This window comes from Lagopus muta, chromosome 6 (assembly GCF_023343835.1).
Source record: "Lagopus muta isolate bLagMut1 chromosome 6, bLagMut1 primary, whole genome shotgun sequence".
NCBI classification, from domain to species: Eukaryota; Metazoa; Chordata; class Aves; order Galliformes; family Phasianidae; genus Lagopus; species Lagopus muta.
Window position 1 is genome coordinate 40,544,607 of NC_064438.1, and position 25,126 is coordinate 40,569,732.

General features: G+C 34.0%; 1 protein-coding gene across 10 annotated transcripts in view; it reads right to left on the minus strand.

Moving 5' to 3' along the window:
- CEP128 (centrosomal protein 128) overlaps nt 1-25,126 on the minus strand; it is a 102,904-nt gene that overhangs the window by 33,782 nt on the left and 43,996 nt on the right. For all 10 annotated transcript variants that reach the window (XM_048948604.1, XM_048948603.1, XM_048948606.1 and 7 more), the window contains 4 exons: nt 23,622-23,798; nt 22,232-22,291; nt 19,959-20,151; nt 976-1,025 (listed from right to left, as the gene is read on the minus strand). In XM_048948604.1, coding sequence (XP_048804561.1) covers nt 976-1,025; nt 19,959-20,151; nt 22,232-22,291; nt 23,622-23,798 — 480 coding nt within the window. The remainder of the gene's footprint in view (nt 1-975; nt 1,026-19,958; nt 20,152-22,231; nt 22,292-23,621; nt 23,799-25,126) is intronic.

Consider the following 25,126-nt stretch of genomic DNA (forward strand, 5'->3'; position numbering starts at 1 on the left):
CCCGCAAAACACATTATATTTATTATATGAGCAGAGTCAGCATACCTTAAAACTCCTATGGTCAGAACTCAGGTCAATAAATAATTTCATTTTCCTTAATAGTCATTCAGCTTCCTCATAAAAATTCTGTTCCCACTAACCTTACAGGATCCTCCTCCACTGACATATTCTTCACACTGTATATAAACTTTCTTACACTGGGTATTGCTTGCTCTAATTTTTTGTTAATTTTTTTTTTCCCCTCCACATTCTGAACAAAACATGTATTACCTTATACCTTCCCAAGTCTCACTACTGAGACATTCCAGTTTGGTTTTGCATTCCTAGACATTTTCATTTCAAAGGAGTATATGTTTTCTTTGACTGTAATGCTTTAATACTATTCCAGAACTGAGACTAGGCTCTCACTGTGAAAGCACAAATGTAAAGTAAATGTTACAGATGCTACACAATGAGAATATATTGCATCAAGCTCTAGCATATATCAACTAATTTCTTTCTCAGAAAAGTAATGATGAACACTGAATGTTTCAGAGGTTTTAAACACCTCAAATATTTTACTTTCAGTTTTATCTGGAGATACAGAAGAAAGCAACATACCCACAGAATCTAACTCAACCAATGAAGTAGAATTTAAAGCATTTCTGCAATTCTGTATGTAGAGTTGCACCACAACTATTTCCATGTAGTTTCAGTGAAGACAGCAGTAAGAACAGAACTTCAGTAAACGCTGTGACATAAAAGAACCATTCTTTTCACAGAAGACTAGATTTATTAATTGGAGAGTGCTAATTACTTTAATCTTTTCTAACGTGCAACTTAAATGTGCGGAGAAACTCAACTGTGAGTTTTATAAGCTACCAGGTCCTTGTTTGGTTAAATGCATTTCCCATGCTGAATTTAAGATACAGAATACAGCTTATTAATTTCAAGGGCAATAAAAAATGTAGCTCCTTAATTATATAAAAGGCATACCTGGAGAGCTCCCATTTCTTCCTCTCTTCTGAGCAACTTCTCTCGTAGCTCTGTAAAATAAAAAATGAAACTCATGAATTCCCCTTCTTGTCTTATAGCCTGACAGAAAAGGTACTATGTAAAATAGTCAGTGAGGTGTTTTGTTTTGTATAACATTTCTTTTAATCTGATTATACTAACTGATGAACTGTATCAGTGATACAGTTATTTTCAAGCATGACACTAATAAACACTCAAAAGATGATAGTTCAAGTAATTATAAGACTTATTTCCCTGTAGTTAAATCAATCTTTTAGTATATAGATTTGAATTTTAAAAATGAAGAAATTCACTCTGCAGAATTTCAAATTCTGAGTGTGGGTTTGGAAAAGTGGTAGCCTTGCATGATTTCCTTGAGTATACTTCAGCATTATAATTGAGTTGATAAAAATTAATGTCATAATACTAGCTTTAAAAAACAAAAGAGAAAAAAAGAGGAACACATATGTGTAAAGGGTGTGTGAAATAGAAGATTCCTCCACTTGACCAAAAAAGATTCATGTACTCAACTTAGCTTTATTTGAATTATAATGCACCATTTGACATTCCATTTTAATGACATTATTGTTCTAAGCAAAAAGAATATTACTACAAGGTTCTTTTCAAATAAGTTTTATGAAAGGTAAACTGAACAAACTTCTGCTAATGGTCTCTAGACTTGAAAGGTCTCTATCTGAAATTATTTATCTTCAAAATGAACTCCCTATACTGTACCACTGCCTAAATTGTCGGTCCTGCAGAATACTTCATAAAATTCTGCACAAGAAAGGCAGATAGGTGTTAAGGTGATGTAATTTAACTGATAATATGTTCCTACATTATAAATTCGCCCTTTATGACCATATATTTTAGAAACAAGTTTTGTATCAAAACTCATGATTCCATTTAATGCCTCATGTAAGAAAACAAAGATAAAGCAAAAAATAGATTAAATTAAATTAAAGCAACATATATTAAGCAGCTTTGTAAAAGTGTCTCTTAAAAATGCAGCATACTTCAACATTCTTTTAAATATGCCTACTCTTAAGGACAAAATATTTTTGCCTAGTTGACCTTAAAAGTTCAGTTTTACAAATTGCATGAAATGTAAAATATTTCCCATATTTAAATACTTACGGAAAAAAAAAAAAAAAAAAAAAAAAAAAAAAAAACACCAACAAAAAATATTCAGTTTCGGAAAATAACATTACAGTGAAAAGATAGAGAAATGTTGTGCCATAAGAAAAAGATAACATTAACAAAGATAATCATTATCCCCAGTGAAGGCTCCTTAAATTCATGCACTGAACACTCTCTGAGTTTCTCTAATGACACCTTTCTTTCTTAAAGGCAGTGGCTCTGCGCCATGAGTTTCTACATTTCTCAGCAATCCTGCTGTAACTACCTTTCAGTCCAAGGTAACCACAGGGTTCCAAGTAATATATCTTCATTTTCATGGAGCACAGAACACATCAATTTATAGATTGTCTGGAATAATCAGCAGTAAAGGAAAAGCATTACAGAAGCTACCTTGGGCATCAATGTTTCTTCCCAAAAATGGAAAAAGATGAGAGAAATGTTTTTTAAAAATAAATATATTAATCAACTATTTCCTATTTTTTATTTCTAGCTCAATAAGATGCACAAAATCCTATGATCAGTTATAAGCTAAAGTCATTCAAAAAATCAAACATCAGTTGCATTATTAATAGTCAAAATCAAGAGCTTGTCAGAATACCTTGTGAAAAATTAAGGATCATACTTTTGCATAGTTCTACAGAATTAACAATGGTTACATGACAAATCTTCTAAGGTTCCTACCTCATTTAGCTGGAGCATCAGTGAACACAGGATGAGTTCCCTGACATCATACTGCAGGTTTATATTTATCCAATAAAAATTCCAGGAAATACAAAAGTTACAATTTAAAACATTCCATACCAATGACCTCCTTTCACAGTCTGTCTGATACAGAAACATAAAACATTGCAAAATTTTGCAAATATTAAACTAGACGCTATTAAATATATTCTATAGAAAGTTACGATTTGCTGTTATTCAGAACTTAGACTAAAATATAAAAAGAAAATGTAGTTCAACTCCTTTACACTGGAAGCAATAAGCTGGGAAACAAGATATTGAATCTATAAAACCCTGACAATTTGAATTAAAAATCAGAGGTTTATTTCAGAAAGACACTGAATAAATTATAATTTGGTATCTGTCAATTCACAACCTCTCTCATCAAAGAAGAAGGCACAAACACAAAACTGTGTACATGTGGCACATGTACACAAAATTAGTTCTTCTCATAGTCATAAGCATATAGCTGTAGAAACAAAGGACTCTCAAATGTATAAGACCTGTTTACTCTGAAGTTGACATTCGCACTTCAGTTCAGTTCCTGATACATAACTAAGATACTGTAAGCTAAGTAAGATAGTTTCAGCCATCTGAAAAAGCAACAGATTACACAGAAAGCTGTACAGAAATTCATACAGCACTAAAAAACATCTGTCCATGAGACACTGTGGTTGGCAGAATAGCTTCCTAAGTCCCACTAGATTTTGACTGACTGTAGTGGAAGTTCAGCCAAGTAGCTTAAATGTAGTCATCTCCGTTTAGATAGTAATTTCAAAATGAATCTCACCACTAATTTCCCTGAATAAAATATTTCTCTGATGGAATAATAACAAGAACATATATATTGTATATTGGGAATTTGATTCTCTGCATTAGTTCTACCACCTGTGAAATGGAAAGTATGTAATTAGCAACCTAATGAATCTCTAATTTCATTTGAAAAATAAAAACTTTCCAAATATAATGTTAAGCATTTTTAACAAGCTGCATATTTAAAAGAACATAGCCGAAGAAACAGACTTCAACATTAGTGGGTCAGTCAATGAGGAAGGCCATTACGCAAGCTTTGCATAATTATGTTATGGTACTCAAAGGGTAATCTCAATATTTCTATGATGTGGCACTAGAACAAGGAATCTAGGTTACTGTAAGAAAATAACAGCAGCTTAGAGAATAGTGTCAACACATATTTTTGTTTCATCAAGTTAAAATGAGCTCTTCCACAAAACACCTCAGGAATTTGTCATACATTAATAAAGATATTTTTGATCTCCCAGGTTTGCAACCTTGACAATTTGTACTTCATGTTTCAAACTTATGGACAAGCTCTTGAGAAATCACTTAATTAGATATCTTTCAAAATTGCTTTTATCAGAATTTGCAGTAGATTTATTTCACACATTTCCAGTGATTTTTACTTCAAATATACAACCTGTGGTTTTCAATCATCATTCAGATACATCGCCCAAAGAGCTGCTGAAAAGATAGTGCAACATTCCTGCAGGTGCACAAGGCAGCCAAGCAGATTTCCATCAAGCGTGAGGGAATTTTCAAGCACCTGCATAAACCAGTTTTTCCTCAATTAAGAATTTACTTATCTTGATTATACTTACACATCAAAGTTTAATCATATATTATGCCACTTACAAGGTCTTCACATAATGATTCTGACATTAAGGCACTATTTTTGGAGGGGGTGAATTAAACTGTTTCTAAGTGAATTACTTTAAACGTGTGTATCGTGAAAAAATTTGCTTGTCACTTGTTCAGAGAGATCTGCAGTTTTGCCCTGTACCAGTGTTAGCATAGTTCTGGTGTATGGCTTCACAGCATCCTGACACAGGTCCAGGAACACTGGATACTAGAAGTTGTTTCAGCAAGTCTGGACATTTGTGCAGCCAAGCTGAACGCTACAAATCATCCTGGCACTAATTACACCTGAGACATAAAACAGTATTGAGACTCGCTTCAAATGACTAATTGAAATAGTGCGTGTAAGCCACTAAGGGAATTTCTACATAAAAACATCATCTTAAAAGAACTATACGGAAAAACGTTTTTATTGGAAACTTAATTTTTGCTAGTAAAGAACAAGGCCCATAAATTTAAAGCATTCCCTATTGTGCTTGTATAATCCTAAGTGAGATATCCTTTTAAATGGGAAACTGTATCACTTGAATGCAAAATAGAGTACTTCTAAAATATAAGGTATTACTATTCTGCTGGTTCATCCCCATCATATTCATATTTATTATTTAGATTTATATTAAACCTTTAAGTACAAATAAAAGGCAGACAGAATGAAAATGAAATATCATGCTCCTACTAGATTCTCCACATCTCCAAAATACAGTATTTCACCTATCATAGACTTTCCCCTTTTTTCAGTATTTAGCCTGTGCAGTCTTCAGATCATAAATTATTTTAGCACATCTACAGTACACATTACAGTAATAATAAATTTTTTAAAATTCTTAAAATTTAAAAGATTTTTTAACAGCCTTTCCAACGGCACATTGTTCATGAACATAAAGGGTTTTTTTATGCAAAGATTCCCTATTTTGTTTAATTATTGCATATTTTTAAAAACATTGAACTGAAGAACAAAAAAATTATGGTGATATATTTTTTTAACTTGTGAATGAAGATAAAACAGGAAGAAACTTCAACTATATTTTCTTTGGAATTATATTCAGAAGGTTAGTAGTAGACGTGACCAAACTCAATGGTCACTGTATTTGACTGGATTGTTGTTTTTTGTGTTTTTTTTTTTACCTGCAGCTCTGCTGACCCTAAAAAGTCTCAAGTGAATTTTAATACTGGTTACAGTTTTCTAACATGTGAACAAATGGTTATATTAACACTGGTCACATTAGACAGTCTTTAAATATTATAATTCAGATATCACCACTGTAATGACTGCAGTGCTCATAACAAGCATGGATAAACTACCTGTTATCTGTGTCAAAATCAACAGCATCCTCATAAACATGGATATAAATATAAAAAAAATCTCTTTTGCTAAATTATGTTCCTTAACGAACTCTCACAATGTATTAGCTGCTGTAGTCTTTAGTAATAAAGAACTTGGAAATGGATATAGATGACAGAAAATTTGGCTGATATTTTTTAATAAATGAATTCATTTTTTGGTATACAATGTGTTATTTTTGCTATGAAACATGACAATAGTTTCTTAAATCTACAATGGTGTGTTTGTTTGCATGAACCTGAAGCAATACCTACAGTCATAACAGGGAAAGGAGAAAAGGCATCTGAAGTTAAGAGACAAGTTCAGATTCCCTACAAAGATACTTACTGCTATTCAGGAAACTGAACATACTGCGCTTTCTTTCTACTCCCTGAAGTTTAGGAATGTTTTGGATTTTTTTTGTTTTGGTTTGGTTTTTTTTTTTGTTTTTTAATGCAACTTTTCCATGTTCACATCTCCAGTGCTTGCCTGCCCTGTATTCTTTTTCGTACAAAAAATTCCTTTCATTTGCCCCTAGAAGCTATTCTCATTACTTCTAACCTGCCATTTTCTGAACTATTACAGCATTTGACTTAAAATTCATAAATGAAAGTTAATACTATAAGAATGCACATGAAATTTCTATGTATTACAAAATAGGTAGTGAAGATCTCTAATGTGTTGTCAGTACAGTTCATAGTAGTAGTATGTGAATGCTAGAGTTTATATTTTCGATATACATATTTCAATAGACAGAACATTATGTGGAATTGCTGTTAACACCTTTACGTGTCTAATATGGCTGTCTTGAAATACTCAAGAATGTAAAATTGATAGAAGAAAGCATGAAAAATCAATACTGCTGCTGTCTTTGCCTTCCCCTCAGATTAGAGCTTTAGCTTTGAACATTGTCCTGTGTAGTTACACTTCAGCACTTAACACAAAATCCAAACCACAAACAATTTTTTTTTTTTTTTTTTTTTTTTTTTTTAAGTACAAGATGGGCTTTCTTCATGAGAAAGGATTCTTAGTGTCATTAAATATATTAAGATATTATTTGAATTTCACTGCTAGGAAAAGCAATTTCAAACTTCACCTTACTTATCACCAAGCATACGTATCCACAATAGAACATACATTAATTTGTACACATATATTTGAAAAGAATATTATTCTTATTTTGAAACTTTACTGAAATGGATGTCAAATTATAAAGTCTCTAACACTTTCTTCACACTCTCCTTACGCTGGCATTTTCTGACTGCAGTCAGAGAAGCGTCTTCTCACTTAAAACTATGCAGAGCTTCCCATTGGAGAAAAAAAAAAAAAGATGAAGAACACTAAAAAAGAAAGGTAACTGAGGAAAACAAAGGAGGACATTAAGGTCAACAGAATTTAGAATTACTTTGACATTCCAAAAACTTCAAGACAACATAAGTCACACTGAAAATGTCTAAGTAAATAGAAAATATCCTCCTTAATTGATTATTTCCAACTATCTTTTCAGTTATTTGCAGTTAAACTGTTAAAATACACAAATTACTGGCTGAAGTAATCAAAGAAAACATCAAATATGACACATCACAGTAAAAAAGAAGAGATCCCTTTGATACTAATCTACTACATTTACTGTGAAGGAGAGAATAATAGTAAGGTGAACTGAAGCAGTTACTGGTCTTTTTTTTTTTTTTTTTTAATTTGGGCAAGATCTACTTCACATAAGAAAATTTGTTAGGTGAAGATGCCATAAATCAAGTTAGTAAACAGTTTTTAGAAACCACACTGATATATTCAGCTCTATAAGAGACTGAGGAATAGCTCTTTTTCTTCTACAGGTTTGGAGGAGCATGAATTTGAAACATGTGAGAAGCAAAATCTCCAGTAGAAGCTGAAATAAAAATGTTACTGATGAGTTAAGTGTGATCACCCATACATCAGAAAAAGTACCTGTAAAAGGATGTGAATAAATGTATTAGGTTTTGCCTTTCCATTCACCAACCTCTTGCTGATCTGTGAATCATTCAATTTTAAGTAAATGCAGATACCATTTCCTTGCTAAATTACTACCACTAAGCATCTTGTGAATATTATCAATGCTTCTAAGGCATTAATGCCACAGTGTTTCACTAATGACTTGATTCTACTGTGTAGAATAGAAGCTGTAAACTCAGCTGAAGTGCTGCTGGTTCTAAGTGCCCCAATTCCACAAGATGAAGCCAGATCCCATCATAAACTGCATTTGCTAAAAAGCATGAATGCTTTTGCTCTCTGCTTCTGGTCCTGCATTTCTTTTACACACTTCGTTCCAGCTGTAATATTTGCTGGACATCCATATAGGACAATTGAGTTTATTACAGTGGGAAAAATCTACACTGAGGAAAAAAGGTTAACACATGGTTAATAGTGAGTAAAACACAGTTGCAAAGGAGCTCAATGATAAGCCAACACAAAATAAGGGAAGGAGTAAGAAATATCAGTTGGAGTGGTAGGGAAGGAAGAATTTAGCTTTTTGTCTGCATCAAGACATTAAATGGCCTAGCTGAATGTGCAACTGTAGTCCGACCCACTAACTCCTGATCTACTGAGGGATGCCCCTGCCCATGGCAGTGGGATTGGAACTAGATGATTTTTAAGGTCTCTCTCAACCGGAGCCATTCTATGATTCTATCTCATGATCATTTTAGATTTCAGCATGAGCTGCAATCGTGCCTCTGGATAAACTGCAGAGCTATTCAGACTGACTGATCAATGGCCTTTTTTTCTCCATATTTTTTATTTGAAAACGTATTAAGCAGAAAATAAATCAGCATTACATAAAACAAAATATGATAAGAAATATTCTCAAAGTCATCAGAATTGCTGCTGTTTTAGACAGAAAATACAGTTGAAAGTTTTCTGTCACTGCATACAAAACAATTTTTTGCAATTTTCTCCTGAACGCAGAAACATTTCCTTTCTGATGATGAATAAAACCTCCCTGAAGTACATAGGAAGAAACAGAAACTTAATTTGTTTTCATTCGCCAAGTGCAAGCATGAAAAGATAATTTGTCATTTCTTGTTTTAGAAAATTATGTTGATATGTTTATGGGCACAGCAGCTACATAAAAATTATGGTATTGCATATATAAATGACAAAACAGGAAATTGAATGCTACTTTCTTGAGTGAGTTCTTTGACTTAATATCCTAGGTTTTTCTTTTTCTGATGTTTATTATCCCAAACATATTTATGCATATCCACAAATTTCCTTTTGGCTGTATTTGAAAGGCAGTTGCATATTTTAATACCCAAAAATACAGAGAACTGATTTTGGATCTAACAGCTAAGGGCAAGTCAAATAAAGGTAAAAAGTTTTCTGAAGCAGCTAGCACACTTGAATTGCAGGAACTAGGCAAAATGAGGAAGGCAAACAGCTGCAACACAGAAAGGTTTTCTAGCTGAGGACACTTATTACTTGATGTCAGTAAATGATTGGAGCTTAGAAAGGCCACAACATTTTCAGTGAAGGACAGCAGGTAAGATACAAAGCCCAAAAGGTATTGATCCCAATATTAAATTTCCCTACCCATCTCAGAAAAACAGAGACATTTTAGCTGGCTGGGCAATTTAATAAATAGTCAGGATAAAAAGTGCATTCAAAAAGTTATAGCTTTATAACACTTTGTCCTTAATAAATACGGAAACAAAGCTGTTAATTCTACCTGGCAGCCCAATGTGAACACTACACCCCAAAAACCTTCTAAGAAAGCATTTACTTCAGCTAAAACACATTGTACTCCACCATCAGAGAACTTTCCAAAATTCTTAGAAATTCTTTCTTCATGAACAGCCATTAGCAAACACAGTTAATGCAACTCACAGTTACATTGCACCTTATCTCCCAGTGTGTTTTAGAGAAAGAAGCTGAGAACTAGAAAGAAAGCCTTAACAGTAACCCTCAGTAATTCCTAAATTCTAAGCTTTAGCTTGGCTTCAATGCCTTTCCTTGATTAGACAATCCTGTTGTTACACTGCTACATGGAAACTGATGAGATTTAACAACTCAACTGACAAATATTTTAATTTTCAACTGGTGACAATTCACTTTTTATCTAAAATCCTATTTTGAAAATTGTAAATGCAATAACGTATTATTCTCTCCATGCAATCACAAGAAAAAGGCTATACTACAAAATTTTAGTAAATTTTTCAGAGAAAAGCATTTAATAAAATAATAAAAATTGAAAAAAAATATTGTTCTAAACTTTTTTCAAAAAACAAGGAAGAAAGGAAAATGTAAAGTTGCTTTTGCTTTTTAGAAACTGTTTTGTGCTTTTAATTGAGAGACTGTACCCTTTTCCACAGATTCCATAATTTCTCTCCCCTTTGTCTAGCTAAATTTCACGTTATGTGACATTTTCGCTGCCAGCAATTTACTTTAAAATATATTTCATGCAACACAAGGAGCAGGATTTCGGTTTTGTTTTTTATTCCTCTGTGTGACAATGTACACAATAAACAATAATGTACAAATGAACACAGACAAATTTCAGTTTCAAAATAACCCTGAAAGTTAACCCTGCTATGTTTATCTAACTCTAACAAGTTTTCTGACAGCATCTTCTCCAGCTCTATTCTTTACTAACCAACTCAATAAATTATTGAGTTTCCCACTGAATAAGAACTGCTTGACATTGCAAATGTCTGTCTGACAGCCATCTTTCTTAGTAGGTTAGGAAATTTAGTCCAAAGAGCAACAGTATTATTACTTCTTCTGGAATAAAATCCCTTTCTCTTGCATCTTACTGGCCTTTGCTGAGACAGTGCAAAGATGCCTTTAAAGCCATGTACTTAATCCAAAACAGACAGAATTGTCTGTTACAGGCCCATATCAAGTTTTGGAAAAAAAATAATGTGAGACATGCAACTCAAAGGTGGTCCACATATGCACTACACCAGGAAAGTACTGAATTTATGCAACCAAATTTAATGCACAAAGACCTGACACAACATGATCTTGACCCGGAGACTTAAAACTCTACAGTCACATTGGTGATTCAGATAAAGGAAGAAGCTACACAGCGTCTGAAGGTCAGAGCTTATGAGCACGCCCTGATTACAGCTGGTTCCTATATCAGTGGACTCATATCATTATTGCTGATCTTTCAATACCAGATGCAGCATGAGCAGTTCTCATATGTGTCCAACACTTTAGTAGTACAACTCATGTAAGTTAGGTTATTAGAAGCCAGCAAATTACAATCAATTTGCACTAATTCCTAGATAAACCAATAAAAAGAAAACAAATTATTTTCAAAAACTAGATGTTTAGCAACAAATAAAACATGCACCAAATCATATTTAGTTCCAGTTTACCATTTGTTGAAATAAAAAATCACAAATTTGTGAACTAAAAATATTTTACATTAGATTCAAATCTTAGTACATCAGTTTAGAACGTGGAAATTGTATAATCATATTGTTAAATGCTGTTCAGATAAGCCATTGATTCTCAGTTACCACTAGGATGAAAAATGTTCATTGTTATATAGTAATAAAAGCGGCTTTATTATAAATGATTCTTTGAAAATCATAACTTCCTTCCCTGCAACAAGCATAATCTGTTGATTACAGCAAGACTGCAAAAAATTATTTTAACCTAATCAAGGTATTTCAGTAATCACAATCCAAAATGTTTTAAGAACAGGTCAGAATAGGAGTTCCTGTGTCAGTATAGGATAAACACAATACATTTTAAAATACACTTACTCTCCTTACAGTTAACTTATTTCATTATTACATCTTACATTATATCAGAAGTTGGTCTGAAGATGTTATGCTACATACCATAATATCATAGAATCACAGAATCATAAAATGACCTGGGTTCAAAAGGACCATAAAGATCATCTAGCTTCAACCCATCTGCCACGGGCAGGATCACCAACCTCTAGACCAGGCTGTCCAGATCCACATTCAGACTGGCATTGAATGCCTCCAGGAATGGGGCATCCACAACCTTCTTGGCCAACCTTTTCCAGTGTGTCACCACCCTCCGTGTGAAAAACTTCCTCCTAATATCTAATCTAAATCTCCCCATCTCAGTTAAAAACCATTCCCCTTGTCCTGTCACTATCCACCCTTGTAAACAGCCATTCTCCCTCCTGTTTATAAGCTTCCTTCAAGTACTGGAAGGCCACAGTGAGGTCCCCTTCGGAATCATCTCGAAGTTAAACAAGCCCAGTTCCCTTAACCTTTCCTCACAGGAGAGGTGCTCCAGACCTCTGATCATCTTAGTGGTCCTCCTCTGTACTCATTCCAAGAGCTCTGTGTCTTTTTTGTGCTGGGGGCTCCAGGCCTGAACGCAGTACTCCAGAAGAGGTTTCGTAAGAGCCAAGTAGAGGGGGACTTTCACCTCCCTCACTTCAAAATAAAACATAACCCAACACAATCCCTTTAACATTCTTGAAAACTATCAGCTCAGTAAACTTAGAAAATGAAGTCTCTTGTTTATCCAAAATAAGCATGAAGGTATGCAATGCAAAATTCCTCCAAGGTCCATCACAGAGGACATGCTCTTTGTAAAAGGAGCAACTAGTATCATTCCTTAAGAACTGAATAGGAAAAAATAGATCACCAAACAACTATAAGATCATGACACAACCCACTTCCTTCCTTAGACTGATCCAAGCAAGAATGAGTTCAAAGACAAAAGACTTTGTTAGCCTCTGACAGTTGGAGATCATACTGCCTTTTTCCCTTTTCTCCTTTTGATGAATTGTAATTTCTCCCCTTGATAATTATGAAAAATGTTCTTTCCTTAGAGAAAATCTTTTGACAGAAAGTCTTTTTTCTACTCATGAATCACAGGTGTGAACAAAATACAGCTTCTGTTGCTTCTAAACAGTATAGTTGACTGTCATTGACACCACCTCCTTAACACTATCCTGTGTCAAAACAGAGATAAGAAAATCATTCTAAACTCATCTTCCTTGAAAGTCACAGCATCTCTTAACCTAGCAGTGGGACGCAAAATACAATGCTGAACAAAGTATTACAAAGGCGTAACAAAAAATATTGAAGAAGAAATGCTGCTACTCTTAATGCATTACTAATGAGGGACAAAAGTTTATGCAGAGGAGAAAATTTCTGCTGCATTTTTTAAAAGAGTAATATTTTCAGTTTCTGATTCTGAAATTACTTTTAAAAGTGGTCATTTTATAATCTATTAAACTCGAGATTATGTAAGTTAATTCTGTCCTATCAGATCTTCTCCAATGAAAAACATGTGCTGTAGATTCCAAGGACATTGCACTCAAATAAAATCACAGAATCACAGAATTGTAGGGGTTGGAAGGGACCTCCAGAGATCATCGAGTCCAACCCCCCTGCCAAAGCAGGTTCCCTACCGTAGGTTGCACAGGTAGGCATCCAGGCAGGTCTTGAACATCTCCAGAGAAGGAGACTCCACCACCTCCCTGGGCAGCCTGTTCCAGTGCTCCGTCACCTCACTGTAAAGTTCTTGCACACATTTGTGCGGAACTTCCTAAAATGTTTTCTCCCAGGCCTTCAATAAACTGTGATTATACTTTGCAAGTGGAAATGTTTCTCCCTCAGTACACCTAACCATCCTTTTCAGAAGATGCTATTCTGAGTGCTTCAAAACAACAAAGACATAGTATTTAATGGGCAAGGAGTCCAATTAAAATCAGAGAGAAAAATTTTTGTTTAGTTTCATGAAGTATGTACAATACATACACTGATAAAGATATGCATAAAGTACATAAATCTTCCAGAGCCTATTTTTTCATTTTTTTAAAATCTTTCTGTTACTCAATCTATTTCCTAATTAAAATGATTTTCTTGTTTACAGTCAACATTAAGAGTAAGTACCAGTGACCAAAGCTCTATTCAAAGAGAAATTATTCATACTGAAATAGAACTGAAACTTCAGTTCTCCAAATATGCAATATCATTAACTTTGGGGAATAAAGAGTTTTAAAGAGAATGTCAGCTGAAAGGATACAAAAGATGTTGAACAAATCAACAAGCTACACTGAAAAGTATATTCTAACATAGCATGACAAATCTGAGGCACACACACAGCATTAGTTCTAACTTTAAAAAAAATGTATTTAATATAATGTACTGTATATGCAATGTTTAAAATGTAAAAAACAGAAGCTTTGCTATACTGAAGCTCCTAGAAGGTCAAGGTCATGATTTCTGCTCAAATTCCAACATGCATGTATTTTACTTGAAAATAACTTTGACAACTACAACAGGTGGGAGAATCATTGAGCTCCTGGCTCAGTTTTATTTCCTGGAATACAGGACAGTATTTAATTAAACAAGCATCATATATTAAAGAGTTTCCTGTGAATTCCAAATTCTACTCATTTCAACATATGCCAGGAAAGATTTTCTTGGAAGGTGTATGTTCCAGAAAAAGATAGCCTTTTCTTTTAATCACCTACTTTAACAACACAACATCTACAGGATTTGCTGCCTTCATAAATAAATTCAAGATTATAAGTACTCCAGCACACTGACAAATATAACCAAAACTAGTGAAATGTCAGATAAGATGGAAAAAAATCACAAGAGGACAGAGAGATAAACAGGGCCTGAAATCTACAGTCAATTCTATTTGCCTAGTAAATGTATATATACAATTTTTAAAAGAAACAGGATATTTTCTAAGATAATAGCTCCCAAACTGTTGAAGCTATTCATATGGGCTAAGGCTAGAAAAATACATCACTAAAACATTCATAACCAGAAATTAAGAATTTAAATCACACAAATGTACCTAATGCCTAAACAATAGTAATTTACACTTTAGAAGGAATGAATGAATATGGCAAAATATTTAAAAGGTTTGGGTACATTTTCCAAAATATTGCCATTCTGCTTGTGATGTACAGACAGAGCTGATGTTTACTTTTCATTAAATCAACTAGTAACTTAAGCAGATCTAAGTCTGTAAGATCAGTTAGTGCTCCCAGGCTCAAATATTAACTTTCATTAATTTGACACTTCTACAGAAATTCATAAAGCAGAGCCAAAAGCCTAAAATCAAGAAAACTTGATCCTCTTATTCAGAGGATCACAGAATATCCCAAATTGGACGGGACCCAGTAGGATCAAGTCCAACTCCTAACTATGGCAAACTTACTGCCATGATCACTTACCTGGGGAGGATGTATTAGTGCCTGACCACACTCTTGGTGACAAACTTTTCCTGATATCTAACTTGAACAACCTCTGTCACAGTTTCATGCCATTCCCTCAAGTCCTATCATTGGTCACCAGAGAGAGATCAGCATCTGCCTCTCTGCTTCCCCTCACTTCACAAATGCTTTAGTGAAGAAGGGAAAAGACAATAGACTATGTATTCAAAACTGTTCTAACAAAAAAGAACAGAGAACCTTAATAATAGGAGTAAATTCATTCTTCATTCATTTGCTTTACTCCTGCTTTACCCTGGGCTTTACCCATCATGTCATTACTGATTGTCTTTGTATTCCCTGTGAGCTACTTCTTCCATTCTTTTAAGTAATAACAGCCAACCAACATCTCTCCTTCATTTGGATTCTCTAACCATTGCTTTCTCCTCACAGTTTAACATCTTTTCTATGGTACTGTGTTCTCCTTTGGGAAAACAGCTTTTCCAGTTTTCTTTTCCAAGTCACTTATATCTACAAGTTTACACTCTATTAGCTGCATCACAGTTAAAAACTGGGCTTTTTGTAAAAGCATTTGAATTTTAAATAGCCATACTTTGTCTTGGAACATAGTTAAGGGAAAAAAAAAAACACTTTCTAAACATTTAAATGTATCACTTCATAAATCATGCTCTTGGATCTTGCATTAACAGACATGAATTCTGTTATTTATCTTCTACCAACGTAGAAAGTAATTGATTTGTTGAATGAAAGTCAGTCACCCAAATTTAAAAAGAGACTATGTTTACAAGACTTTGAAGCAAGCAAATTAAATTCACATGGAGATGGTAAGTCCATTAATCTTGCATACACTGTCACATGCACTGTTATTAAAAATCAATGGCACAGTGATTCAAATTCAAAATTGATATAAATAATGGTACAAAAAAGCAATAAATGCAATGTCTGTTCTTGGGCACTAGGTAAAAGAAACGTAGTGATCTCAGGATCCACTTTCTCTATGTATCAACAAATTTACTAACACTCCAAATTTTGTTATCCTATTATTAGCTCTTCTTACTAAACTCACTGATGATAAAAAAAATGGTTGGCCTACAGACCAATATCTACGAAGGAGGACTGACTAACCAGCCCTTTCATCAACTATCCGTCTGTCCCTCAAAGCAGCACATTCGTTAATCTCATTTATATTTCTTTTATTTAATAATGTCCTGCATAGGTGAAAGCAATACAGGCTGCCATCTGCCAAAATTATTGGTTAGCTAGTAACCACCAGCTGCCTCATGAAATGAAAGAAATACCAGGAAGCTGGTCTCAGATTACCTGTGGTAAACCTCTGCTGTATTTTATTTCCATGTTTCTAATTATTCATTCTATATGTCTGTTCTAAAGCACTGAATACTATTAAAAGTGGAGGACCCACTTTACCTGAAGGCCTGTGTCACCACAGCATCTAAAACTACATAAATACATTGCTATTAGGCAAAGTCATGATTTAAACTGTATTTATAAAGCTCATTGCCTATAAGACCCAATTAAATTAGAATAAGATTAAATAAATCAAATTTGCACTCATGTAAAGTGAACCTAATTAATTGGCTTTGTAAATGGAAATTTCTGCTTCCCTTTTTCAATCCTGCAACACAAATTCTGTGGCACTGTCCAAAAACTACATAACAAAACAAAAACAAACAAACCGCAATACCAATAAACCACAAAACCAAAGTTTCAGAACTTCAGAAATATCTTAGACAATCTGGAATCAAATTATATCAAGAAAACAAGTGTAATGAATTGATAAAGTAGTTTCTATTTACCTACAAGCAGTGTTGGTTATTTCCCCATAAGCAGAATATCCAAACTTAAAAAGCTCTATTATCTCTAAACATGTAAAAAATTAATAATCTTTTAGGAATACTTTCAAATGAAGATTGCAAACGGGATACTTTGGTAAAAATCTATCAAAGCAGCCAAAGCAAGTTAGCTCACTTGATCTCTCCTCAGTTTGGATTGTGCATAATTGCAAGTAACAAACAAATGCTCTCTCTAAATGGAAAGCACAAGATTACATACTACTTTTTGTGCTTACTGAACAGCATTAATTTTGACCATACTTATCGCTTTGCTTATAGCTTGAAATTAAAATACAGGATATCAATTTTTGAGAAAATCTGAAGAAAATATATGCAACAGAATTAAAAACTAAATAAGGTTTGCTTTATGCACTTAAATTAAAAATGCACTTAAATTAAAAATGGGCCGGAGGGAGATTATATTAGCAGATAATTATTCAAAGAACACAAAAACAGTATTAATATTATAGCAGGGTCTTGGAAATAAAACTATAATGAAATGAAAGACAACAATGGAAACATTCAAGCCTGAAAGATCAAAGCATGTTCTCTATCAATGTTCTCTGTAAGCGGAGGTAGAAAATGCTGGCAGGATCTTACTGCTCCTGTAAAGAAAATAATCTGTATCGTTCTACAAAATATTTACAAAAATGCTTTGCTTTTATTTGTTAATGTTACTCTTGTTTCGCTATTGTTTATTTTTATTTCAATATTTCACAAAACGTTTTCAACAATAATTAAGACAGCCACCAGAAGCTGTAAATAAACTTACTTAAAAGCTCGCTCTGATGTGAATCTACACCAAATCTAAATACAAAATGACTAAAAAAACAGACCAAAATGTAGTATTTTGACAAAATATTGGCTCATCATTATCAGTACTGAGTTCTGAATAAAGGCCAGAACAAAGTTTTAAGAGAAAACATGAAAAAAAAATCTTTTCCAATAGGAAATTCTGATCCCAGAAACCTGTGTCAATTAGCATGCTTTCTCAAGCATTGGGTTCACTGTTTGCATTCTTCTTTCTTTATGGAGACCACTTCTTTTTCTTTAATAATCATTTTCCTCCTAGCTCTAAACTATCCACATTTTTTGGATGCCTTATGAGACTTGCTCCTCTGCTGGGATAGTACCTTAGAAAAAGAGGACTATACACACGCACATATATGAGATAATTAGTATTCTCTAAATGTTCAGCACAGGCCTTGAGATAACAAAGGCAACAAAGCTGGTGAGAGTTCTGTAGCACAAGCCTTATGAGGAGCAGCTGAGGGAAGTGGAATTGTTTAGTCTAGAGAAGAGGAATCTTAGGGGAGACCTTACTGTTCTCTACAACTACCTGAAAGGAGGTTGTGGCAAGGTGGGTTTGGCACCTTCTCTTGCGTAACTAGCAAGAAGACTAGAGGGAATGGTCTCAAGCTGTGACAGGAGAGATTCAGATTGGATCTTAGGAAAAACTTCTCTGAAAGGGTGGTCTGGCACTGGAATGGGCTCCCCAGGAAGTTAGTTGAGTCACCATTCCTGACAGTGTTCAAGAAATGTTTAGATGTTCTGTTGAGGGACATGGGTTAGGTGGGGGAATATTGGTTGTAGGTGGATGGGTGGAATAGATGATCTCTGTGATCTTCACCAACCTTGGTAATGTTTTGCTAAGATTAAGCCTTAATGGTTGGAATTAATTTTTTCATAATAAATGCACTTCCTGTCTTCTTCCCATGCAAAACTTCTTGCTCCAATTCCTGTTACCTTATTCTCAGCATCAGTTACATTACACTTTTTACTTGACCATTATCTTTATACAATAGTACCTAGGGGCAAACAATTATCACCAGTTACTACTGGAATCCTAGAATCACTAAGGTTGGAAAAGACTACTAAGATTATCTAGTCCAATCATCAATTCATCACCCTAACCAAGTCCCTAAATGCCACATCCTAATATGCAACGTGAATCTGCCCTAGAACAGCTTAAGGCCATTATCTCTCATTCTATCACGAGTCACCTGGGAGAAAAGGCTGAATTCCACCTTGCTGTAACTTTCTGTCATGTGGTTGTAGAGAGTGATAAGGTCTTTCCTGAACTTCCTATGGGAGCATGCATTCTTAATGATTGATTCTGGTGTTGCCAAGATCCATGATGTATGAATATGCATACAGTGTGCAATTTCTAGTTAATTTTCCAGGTTCCTGATAAAAATGTAGACGTGGAGTTCTCTTTCAAAAGCAGCCATGACAGTAAATAACAAATATCTTTAGAAAAACCTTCAGAAATTAGGAAGTGTCTATAAAACTTACTGACTCAACTCAGCAATATATGGATTATTATCGACCAAGACTGCTTTTCAGAATTTTCCATTTCACCTAAGTTTTGATATAACAAAGATCGACTTTTACATTCTTCATTACTACCAAAGTACTCTGACAGTGAAATAAACTGTTTTTGAACATGAAAATAAAGGTGTACTGTACAAAATTTATGTTCTGAGTTTGCTATGATATTCTGGTTTTATTATCAAAATACTGTTCGTTGAATAAATATGTTACATTAACTTAGAAGTAAGTGTAAGTGAGCTTGCAGGTATATGAAAAGCAGGATGATGAAAGAATAAGATATCCTTATTTTCATAAAGCACTCACCTCAAGAAAGGAGCTCATGCTGAAAGTATGTTTATCTACTCCTAACAGCATACTGCTCAAAGTCAATCTCCAAGAAAATTATAAATAGAAAGCTACAAGTACTGAATTGAGATTTAAAACTGGCACTTGGCTTGAGATAGCAAGGTCCATCCTTATCAGAAATTTGCAATGATCAGTAAAATTAGACTATTGTTTTCCTTTCACAACAAACACAGATGGTGCAGATGCTGCCACCAATCCTGTCATGCTCCAGAGTAAAAATTACAAGCCAAAAGAGGGGGAAAACTATGTATATGTAGTATTCTATATATAGTGTCATTCATTTAGAATCAAAGCTTGTCTTATTCCACTCGGCAATACAGAAGGATTTGTTTTTTATCAACTAGTTATTACATCTGAATGCACAGGAATAATAACTAGTACCTTTCGTAGATCTTTCTTCTTTTTAACAAAAAGATAACTAGCAGCGTACCTCTCCTCTCTCTGTAAACTTCTTCCAAAAGTTGTTCTTGCTTTTTTATCTTTTTGAAGAGAGACTGATGTTCAGACTCCTTCAGCTGTGTAAAGTGCTTGAGATGTTGTTGGCTCTGCAGCAAGTAGCGTCGCAGCTTTTTTTCTTTACTTTCTCTCTCCTTCACCTCTTCGCACAGCCACTGCAGCTTAGTCTACATTGAAAATGGGGACAATAAATAGAATTCCAATAAAACTACTAGGACAAAGTTTAATTGAACAAATTATCTTTGGAATCACAGCTTACTCATTTGTAGCTATTACTGCATAACTATAATAGAAGGAAACACTCAGATATATTAAAAGGACCCTCAAGGAATCTCAACAGAGATATATTTAGGCTGATAATTGTATGCACAAAAGCAATACACAGATTTTTTTCTTTTTTTTCTTTTTTTTTTTTCTGCTGTACTTAAGTAAGGAAATTCACATTTAGAGCTTTATACAGACATCAAGAGCTCCTCCTGAGCGTAACGTTAATAATGCGCATTTCATTTCCCAGTTAGTACAAAATGTTCTTCCAAACACCTTTGTTAAATCATCCTTCTTCCAGGAGGTTAGCCACAATAGGTAGAGCTTCACAGACATCTTTCTGCCTCCACACAAGATCTACCTCTGTCATTTTTATCTAGTCTTGAGAGATTTCCACAGTACTATTAATGTAATTTGCTATTCATTACCAAAAAATTTTCCTCAGTTGAAGTATGGAACACCAGAAACATACACAGCACTTAGAGAGTTTATATAAAATGAAAGTCAGTGAAAAATTATATTTTAACAAAAAGTTAAAATAAATGTCCCTAATACATTCAAAGCTATGTTTTTAAACAATTTTAGCTACAAACAGGAGATGTTCAGAAAAATGCAGGAAACAAACTCCATATTTAACATTAAAGTTCAGAAATCATGTTCAAAAGTATTTGTATTGAAGAAGATTTGTACCTTCTAGAGACTAGTAATCTGGATAAAAAAGTAGCATTCAGAAGAGAAAAACAAAATTAATTCTCAAAAAGAGGCAGTTTGGCAGAAGTAGTTGAAAAAGTGATTACAATATTTAATTATACTACCAAAAATATCAGTTCCAAGGCCATTATTATTGCAAACAAATTTTGCCACTCCTTGGACTCAGTGTAAACAATTTCATTCAGAAATTTAGGGAAAAAATCAGAAGACTTCAACTTTTGAATACTCATAAGCAGTTGCAATGATACAGAAATGCAAATGTGGATAACTATTATGGCATGATTGTCCCAGATTTATATTATCTTTGTTTTAATTTTGTTTTTAACAAACACTTTTATAACTTATTTATAAAAAAAAAAAAGGAAAAAGAGAGGGATGACATCTCAAGTTCTCATTCATTCTAGACTGCACCCTACTAGCTAAAGATACTTACAAGAGAAATGTACGCAAATGATTATTAGGTACACTTTGAAAAGTCTATTCAATATGACAATATCACTTTTTAAATTATAAAAATACATAACATCTCTTCTTTGATTTTATCTTTATTATTTATAGTGATAGCCTCTCCTGGTCTACACGTATTACTTGAACCATATATCAGCAATAACCTCAAATTATCTTACATGTACATCTTACACAAAGCAGAAATTTTTATGTATTCCACAATTTATGATCTGCTTTGATCATTAAAAGCTGAATCCTTTTAAAAGATACTGGATAAGAAGCATATCTTGGAGGAACAGGAGGGAAGCTGCTAAATAGTTGTAATTCACCAATCATCACCTCAAAATAGTTTTGAAGCATGAATGCAATTACATTATAAAATTCAGAAACTTTAAACAAAGGTGGAAAGGAAATTCCAGGAATTCAATCAAATAACATCTAGATCTAATAAAGAGGAGCCTTATTCCAAATTATTTCTTGTCTCATTAAATATAAACCTGCAGAATAATCTACTGACTGTCTCAATTTATACAGTGGGAAACACAGATCACTGAAATCACTGCAGCTACTGTAGCTTTTTTTTTTTTTTTTTTTTTTTGTAAGTTGTTATTATTTGGCTATAGTGTTTCTTGTCAATAGTAAATCCGTAAAATTATTTTATCAGCTGAAATAACAGTCTGGGAATATCATAACTGCTGACAAAGGAAAGCTTTTGCAATTTTTCCCCTTTTAACTGTCTTTTCAAACACACTTTCTAGTGTTTGTGTGATTATGAAGGCTGGATATTAGATTGCTCAGCAACAGTTCAGACAACTTGACCATTACCTTTGTCTCTGCTAACCAACGATGAGGATCATTCAGCACTGTCGGTGTAAGTGATATTGCCTGTAGAGTAGGGAGAGAGAAAGAAGTATGCATTAAAGAGGGTATTAGAAACAGAGAAAATATTCTTTCCAGCTTACTGAAAAATCTTCAAATAAATATTCCTTGCTATAAAGTCCAGCCGGGAAATCATATCTGTATATGGTTCAGTAGAACTGTTTATCTATAAGCAAGCCAGATTTAAAGGTAAATTATGCAAACTCGCTGAATCATAGAATCATAGAATTGCTCAGATTGGAAAAGACCTTAAAGATCATCAAATCCAACCACAACCTAAGCGTACTAGCCTATCAACCCTCTGCTAAATCATGTCCTTGAGCACCACATCCAAATGCATTTTAAACACACATTCAGGGATGGAGACTCAACCACCTCCCTGAGGAGACTATTCCTGTGCTTAACCTCCTTTTCTGTAAAGTATTTCCTGATATCTAACCTAAACTTACCCTGGCACAACTTAAGGCCATTTCCCCTCGTCCTGTCATCTGTCACCAGTGAGAAGAGACCAACCCCACTCTCTCTGCAATCACCTTTCAGATATTTGATATTTGAAGAGAGCAATAAAGCATCTTCTCAGCCTCCTCTTCTCCAGACTAAACAGCCCCAGTTCCTTTAGTCACTCCTCACAGGGCATATTCTTCAACCCCTTCACCAGCCTTGTTGCCTCTGTGGAATCAGTGGGAAGAAAATTGTGGCACTCACCCCAACCAGCAGTCTTATGCTGGGATTCCACTGTACGAAGTTTATTACACACAGGTAGACCCAACATACACGGGGAGAGTCAGGGCAAGCAAAGCTGCATGGTTTAAGAAATCTGACTCTCTGATATTATCCTTGGAAAAATATGGGATTTGGCTGAACCAGAAGGTAAAGACTTGGAAAAACAGTTGCATTGCGCCTTGTAGCATGCACACAGAACAGCCATGAGGTTAACCTGAGCAGTCTGAACTTGACCATGCCACCTCCTAAATTTCATGACACTAGCAGCCATTTGCTGATCACACTGCCTTCAGACACTTACTGGGCTGTTAGGGTGGAAGAAAAAGCAACATTTGATGGTACTTTTGAAAGCCTTTTGCCAGTAAATGGTTTACTTTCAGGAGACAAAGTAAAACAAGTTCTGATGAATTCAAAGTTACCTCTAGGTATCTTCATAATATCTCATTCTAATACCCAGTACCCAGCAGCTGTATCTGTATCAGCTAATTTTCCCTAGTCCTACTGTCCCTAAATTATCTATACCAAATGAGTGGTATTGCCTTAGCAGATTTTGCTACAATCACCCATTAAGAAAACAATGAGAAATGCAGCATACTGAAAAACTTAGAATTACTTTGAATTTCTCCATGCAATCCCGAGAAAAAATCTCACAAGCAGTATCAATTTCAGTCCCGATCGTGGTGAGAATAGATTCCTTTTCCATTTCTAAATGATGCAGCTGAACCTTAAATTGCAGTCTTGCCTTGTCCATCCTTCTCAAATGATCTTCTTCATCGCTGATCTGTTTATCCTGCAGTTAAAGAGCAACAACAAATTATTGCATTAATAATGTATTAATGTATTAATAATGTAACCTGCATAAGCAGCTATATAACTATCTTCCAATATTATAATCACGCTACATCCAGACACTGAGTATAGTTCCTTGCCATGGAATATTACACCTTTTCATATTACTCAAAATCCTCCATATTCTCCTGGAAATCAGTTGTGAACAAACTGCACTAAACCCAACCCCAGCAATCATCAAGCCTGATTTCATAGACAAAACTATGTATTCTATCATTAATCTATTTTTAAAAAAAGTTTTTTAATCTATTTAAAAAAAATCTTTTTTAAAAAAAAGTTAATAAAATATTTATTAATTAACTTCTAATCTTTTGTCCTGGAGCTCAAACAGGCATCTCGTCAAAAACACAGGACCCCAAATGAAACTTGAATTGACAGTCTGCATGTCTGAAATGTATTCAAAGAATCTCTATTAGTGATTGGCACTGAGAAAAACATTTCAAAGATAAGCAATCATCTCTGTCTAAAAAACGTATCTTCTTAATACTACATAAAGTTGGAGCTAGCTTTCAACTCTCTGCAGAAGACTACATACCCTTCTACAGCCACATTTCCTGACCAGTAGACATTATATGATTAAAATCTTAACCAAGAAAAAAAAATATTGAATTTTCATTTGAAGTACTTTGTACTAGCCTGACGGAGTTGAACTTCTAAAGCACTTCTTTTTAGAACGGGAGCAAGCTAAAACAAAGTTCAGTTTCCAAGTTCATAGCCTGCAAGTTTAAGTTTACCTCAGAAATGAATGTAATCATTGCAATGATGAAAAATAACATTAATAAAATTTTTCACAGAAAAATAGAAATTGAAAACCATTTTTATTCAACAGTAATCCTAAAATTCAATTAAACTTCTGCCTCCATTTTTTTAATCCTTAGATATTTCACTACTAACTATGAAAATGCTGTCACATACAACAGAAATTGTAGCCTATGCAATTGTACCCCTAAAACAAATTACATTAATTTTGTAAATATACTAGTCACAACCAAAGAGTAGATGCAGCTAATGAACAGAAGAGAATTGGAAGAGCATAATTAGATATTTGTTAGTTTCTCAGTTACCCATATATAAGAAAAACTTACATTCCTACTCTGATAAGTTTTTTTTTTTTATACTTCACTTATAAGCAGTTTCAATATATCTATGGAGGGATACAATTCATAATTCAGCACTGATTTATATACAAAATATGTACTACAGCATCTGTTACTGAATGTGCCTATGTTGGGGTGTTTTTTTTTTTTTTTGCTAATTCTATAATTCTAC